The following is a 6,098-nucleotide window of genomic DNA, read 5'->3' on the forward strand; positions in this document are numbered from 1 at the left end:
CTCGTCTGTCAACATTTAGTGGAAAACGGACGTAAGGTTGGTACTACAAAATAATCGCGAAATACAAAGAGTCCATGCTTTCGTTTTTTTGAATATAAATGCTTAAAATATAGTCAGATCAACTGATTACAACACTTTGACAGTATTAAAAGAAATATATGCGTTTAAAATTGCATGACAGATGCTGCATTGAAAGTCTTCTTCATAAAACTCGTAAAACTTCTATCAAATGTCTAACCGGGAACTTAATTGTAACGTGGGATTTATAAAGTTGCCGTTGATAGTAACTTTGATGTTCAACTTTTGCCATATTTAAATGGATTGTCGAAGAAAAATGCAGGATTTAAGTTGATTGCTACAAACATTTAGCATTTTAGACATGTTTTAAGTTTCTTGTTGTCTAAATAGGTCTACACATATTAAGATAACAAGGCAAAATGTAGCCCCGCCCACCCACCCTATCTCAATTGTGATGATTTTTTTATGCAAAATCCTTATTTCTCTACGAGAAATTAAAAACATGTTTTTGAGTATCGTGTTATTCAAAGAATTCTATGTATATCATGAAAAGAATAAAGTCAAAGATTTGGCCCCACCCATACCCACCCCGATCCCAATTCTTAATTGTGATGAATTTTTCATTCGTTGTCAGATCGAGGGCTGGGGTTTAATTGCAAGATCGATAGTTGTTTACAAGAATTTACCATTTTAAACATGCTTTAAGTTTCTTGCTCTGAAAAGACGACTACATATATTAAGAAAAAAGCCAAAATATAAGCCCCGCCCACCCACCCGAACTCAATTGTGATTATTCTTTTTTAATCGTCGATAGCCAAAGGAGCGGAATTTAATTGCAAAATCTTTATTTTTTTCTCTACAAGAAATTACCATTTTGAGTGACGTGTTATTCAAAGAATACTATATACATTAAGAAAAAATTAAACCCAAATATTAAGCCCCACCCATACTTGCTCTAATCTAAATAATAATGAAGTTTTCATTCGTTGGCAGACCTAGGGGTTCCATGTTTCCCTACAAAAATTTATCATTTTAAAAGTGTTTTAAGTATCTAATAATAAAAAAATCATCACAATTGAGATGGGGTGGGTGGGGTTTATATTTTGCTTTTTTTTGTTAATATGCGTAGTATTGTTTGAATAACACGGTACTTAAAAACATGATTTTAATTTCTTGTAAAGAAACAAGTATTTTGTAGTTAAGCTCTGCCACTTTGGTTCACGGCGAATAAAAAAAAATCATAACAATGGAGATAGGGCGGGTGGGCGGGGCTTATATTTTTCACAACAAGAAACTTAAAACATGTTTAAAGTGGAAAGTTTGTATAAGGAAATATAACTTATATTTTGCCTTTGTTTTTCTTAATATACATATCCCCCTTTTTACAACAAGAAACTTAAAACATTGTCAAAATGGTACATTTTTGCAAGGACATATGGATTTTGTAATTATGGGGCGGAGCCTAGTTGCAAAATCCTTTATATAAATTTTCCATTTTGAATATGTTTTAAAGTTTCATGTTGTGGAAAGAAGTCTACACATATTAAAACAACAAGGCAAAATGTAATCAAAGAATACGATGTATATTAAGAAAAATAGACCAAATATAAACCCCACCCACCCTATTTCAATTGTGATTTAGATCAGGTCAGGTATGAGTAGGGTTTAATCTTTGGCTTTATTTTTTTCTTAACATTTCTCCTAGAGAAATAAGGATTTTGCAGATAAGCTCCGCCCTCTTGGCGCACAATGAATAAAAAAAATCTTTACAATTGAGATAGGGTGGGTGGGCGGGGCAATTTTTTTGCCTTTTTTTCCTTAATGTGTGCAGACTTATTTCGACAACAAGAAACTTAAAACATGTCTAAACTGGTAAATTTTTGTAGTAATCAACTTAAAGCCGCCACTTTTCTTCTACAACCCCTTTAAATACATCAAAGTTAATATCATCGGCAACTTGGAGTTTAGGAGTGACAACTTCCAGCAACGTCCACCGCAAGTTTATAAATCCCACTTTAGAAATAATCGTCGATCAATTTTTTACTTTGTTACGAACGTGGAGGGCGTAGTCGGGATATTTGGCTCCGCCCCATAATTGCCAAATCCATATTTCCTTGCAAAAATGTACCATTTTAACCATGTTCTAAGTTTCTTGTCGCGAAAAGATGGATATGTATGTTAAGAAAAAAAAGGCAAAATATAAGCCCCACCCACCCGCCCTATCTCAATTCTGATGATTTCTTTTATTCGTCGTAAGCCGAGAGGCGGAGCTTAATTGCAAAATCGTTATTTTGCTACGAGAAATTACCACGTGAAATATGTTCTTAAATAATCATGTTATACAAAGAAAACTAAATGTCTATATTAATTAAAAAAGAAAACCCAAAGAGAAGCCCCACCCATCCGACTCAATCTCAATCGTGATGAATTTTTCATTCGTTATCAGACCGAGGGGCGGGGACTTAATTGCAAGATCTATATTTGTCTACAAGAATTTACCATTTTAAACATGTTTTAAGTTTCTTGTTCTGAAAAGACGACTACAGATATTAAGAAAAAAGGCAAAATATATGCCCCATCCGCCCGCCCTAACTCAATTGTGATGATTTTTTTTAATCATCGAGAGTCAAAGGGGCGGAAATTAATTCCAAAATCCTTATTATTTCTCTACAAAAAAATAGCACGTAAGACATGTTTTTGAATATCGTGTCATTCAAAGAATACTATCTATGTTAAGAAAAAACTAAAGCCAAAGATCAAGCCCCACCCATACATGCCCTAATCTAAATATGTAGTAATAAAGTTTTCATTCGTTGCCAGACCAAGGGGCGGAGCCTAATTGCAAAATCCATATTTCACTACAAAAATGTACCATTTTAAATGTGTTTTAGGGTTCTATGAATAAAAAAAATCATCACAATTGAGATGGGGTGGGTGGGTGGGGCTTATATTTTGCCTTTTTTCGTAATATATACAGTATTCTTTGAACAACACAATACTCAAAAACATGTTTTTAATTTATTGTGAAAAAATAAGTATTTTGCAGTTAAGTTCCGCCCTCTTGGTTCACGACGAAGATGGCTATGTGTATTAAGAAAAAAAAAAGGCAAAATATAATCCCCACCCACCCCCCCTATTTCAATTCTGATGATTTTTTTATTCGTCGTAAGCCGAGGGGCGGAATTTAATTGTAAAATGTATTAATTAAAAAAGAAAACCAAGGGAGAAGCCCCACCCATCCGTCTCGATCTCAATCGTGATGAATTTTTCATTCGTTGTCACACCGAGGGGCGGAGCCTAATTGTAAAATCGATACTTTCCAACAAAAATACAAAAAAGGGCAAAATGTAAGCCCTTATAGATGATATAAACGACGCATACCTTCGCTACGTATTTATCTTACAACGCCAACGTCAGCAATAAGTTACGGTTACGTTTACGTTGACACAGCAATATGAAATATTTAAAATTTAAAAATATCACATATGCTATCATAAACTGTGTCGTTTCTACAATTCTGTACATAATAGTAGCAATAATTAAGTTTGTCACGTTCAACGTATCACGTAAACGACAACGTAACGTATTTTTTTACAAATCTGGGACGTTGTGTATACGGCAAAGCTAAGATATGTGTAAAATTTCAAATATTTTGGAAATTAATTGCTTAACCTGGGGAACCAAAGGACGAAATACAGACGGAAAAGAGAAATCAACATTTTTGAATAATTCATCGAGTTATCTCTTCTAAAAACTAATGACGTCATCCCAAAATTTTATAACGTAAATGTCATTTGAAATTTATAATGCCATACCCATTTATTAAATAATGTATGTATTTTTTGACAAGAAATGTTTCGAAAGGTTTATTTTTTTCTAAAATTATGAGTACACAATGCTGTTATTAGTGTACGTATCAAAGTGATGACGTCACAAAAAAAAGCCTACTTTGCTAACTTTAGGTTTTCCAGTTTCGTAACTTCCGTAATAGGAAAAACTAGGTCATTTCCGTCCGTTTGTTCTCATTTGATTAACCAAATAATTCCAAACAAGATTCTATGAAATTTTAGATGATTTATACTGTACTACGGCAAAACGCAAGTTAAAATTGTCGGATGACCCCACCAAAATGCGATGACGTCATTCCAAAATTTTTCAGCGAGTTTAAACTGTAAAAATCTACAAAAAATGTGACAAATATACCCAAGGGTTTTTATTTTCATGAAAAACAAAGCACTGATCTTTCTTGGTTTTATTGAGAATGTTACAAGTTTCAAAATTAACTGTCTGACAGAAATGGTAACATAAGACTAGTTTACAAAATTTTTCCTGGGATTTTAATACTTCTACGCACTTTTTAAACCATCAACAAAAAAATAACCTCACTTTTTTGTATAAAATGGTATTTTTGAGTTTCAATGTACTTCACTTGTGACAGTAACAACTGAGGCGAAGTACATGTAAACTAGCATTTTTAACTTTTTTTTGTCAGAATGCAACACTTCTGACGTTTTTAGACATCAAAACACTTAACATAGGTCAAATAAAATACATAACGTAACTTTGTTCACAAATTTGGACAAAAATAGTAGTCTCTTCTGACAACGTCTCTTAAAAATACAGAACGTGTAACAGAATTAATTTTGATTATACAAACTATATATATATTGACTTTTTTTGCTTTTTTTACTCTTCTTTAATTGTATTGAGCATGGGAAAACGAAGAGTGTACTCCGACAAGGCATGTGTTGAGAGTGAAAACCGCCAGGTTAGCTTCTGGCAGTGGTTTAGTTTTTTCTTTCCATCATACTCTTTCAGAGCTTTGGTGATGGCTTCAAAACAAGAAGTATAATCACTTGAATTAATCTAAAACAAACAAACAAAAATAGTATTACGAAATTTAGTACTCTATACTGACATACGTTGCATAAAGAGCGCAGTTCAATCATCACCGCTAATATATAAAACATCTCCATAGTGTAATAGTTGGACTTTCTTGGTATTTCTCGTGACAAGAAACGTTCCATTTCATGGTGGATAAAAGCCAAGGCAATAAGTGATGGCTTGAAACAAGCACACGAAGAATCACAGATCAGTACCTCAAACCTTGTGCATAATTGTTGCCACTACAAAACAATTATTTTAATTTTTTTTTTTTTTAATAATAAAAACAAAGTACAGACCTGCAACATCCTGTTGAGGAGGCTTTCAATTCTGAATTGCACAGCAATATATCGAAAGATGTTCATATAAATTTGCAACAGATCCAAAGCGTTGCAGAAGTTTTTTTTCCCCAAATTTAATTTTTGCGTGATTATTGTACTCATACGTTCCATATCCTTGACGGAACCTTTACTCTGAGCTAAGGCCACCAACTGACTAGTATCTATCTCGCGTCCATGATCCAGGACGGCGATGTTAAAACAACTAACTGACAAACACGAAAGAAATTTTTCTTGGACCTAGAACAATAAAAACACGAAACTTATGTAAAAATTTTGAAAATTGTGCAACAATGAGGTTACCTTCATGCGCGCCAAAAACATGTCCAGGTAGTTGACAGCTGTGAAAAAGACAGCTTGTGGAAGATCGAACCACATCTTTAGGAATCTCATTACATGGACAGCACCATCCCTGGCAGACATCGTAACTTCCCAAGACTTTCGGTCTGAATTGTTCCAAACGAACTGGTTCTCGCTCTGGAGTGCTTTTTGTAGCTTCAAAGTGATGTCTTTGATGTTTCCAGCATCCGGCATAGGCCGGCTCCTTCCTTTGCTTTGTTTTTCCATCTTATTGAGTGTTTGTCTCTCGAATAACAATTCTTACAGCGGAATCTTCATCAACAGTTACGCACCATTACTCAATATTAACAAGTCGAAACAGGCAAAAGTAGAAGCAGGCCTAGAACCTGGATCAGACGGGGAAATTACGTTATCGGATTTTATTTTTTGCATTTTTAGCGTTCCTCACCCGGATGCTTGTGTATAAACGTTTGAAATAACTGCTTTTACGCCTTAATATTCTAACAATTACACAAACACACACTTTTCAGTTTACGAACGAGATAGAGAAGAAAGAAG

The 6,098-nt window shown here is 34.0% G+C and overlaps 1 protein-coding gene across 1 annotated transcript; it reads right to left on the bottom strand.

Moving 5' to 3' along the window:
• Positions 1-4,255: 4,255 nt before the first annotated feature.
• LOC135141499 (cyclin G) lies at positions 4,256-6,098 on the bottom strand. Its single transcript, XM_064072643.1, has 5 exons — positions 5,989-6,098; positions 5,544-5,926; positions 5,202-5,480; positions 4,941-5,144; positions 4,256-4,884 (listed from the first exon to the last, which is right to left on the bottom strand). The coding sequence occupies exons 2-5, from the start codon at positions 5,805-5,807 to the stop codon at positions 4,705-4,707; spliced, it is 927 nt and encodes a 308-aa protein (XP_063928713.1). The 5' UTR covers positions 5,808-5,926; positions 5,989-6,098; the 3' UTR covers positions 4,256-4,704.

Source organism: Zophobas morio, unplaced genomic scaffold, assembly GCF_036711695.1.
Source record: "Zophobas morio isolate AGI-343-1 ecotype UQ-CSIRO unplaced genomic scaffold, CSIRO_AGI_Zmor_V1 ptg000044l, whole genome shotgun sequence".
Classification (NCBI taxonomy): domain Eukaryota; kingdom Metazoa; phylum Arthropoda; class Insecta; order Coleoptera; family Tenebrionidae; genus Zophobas; species Zophobas morio.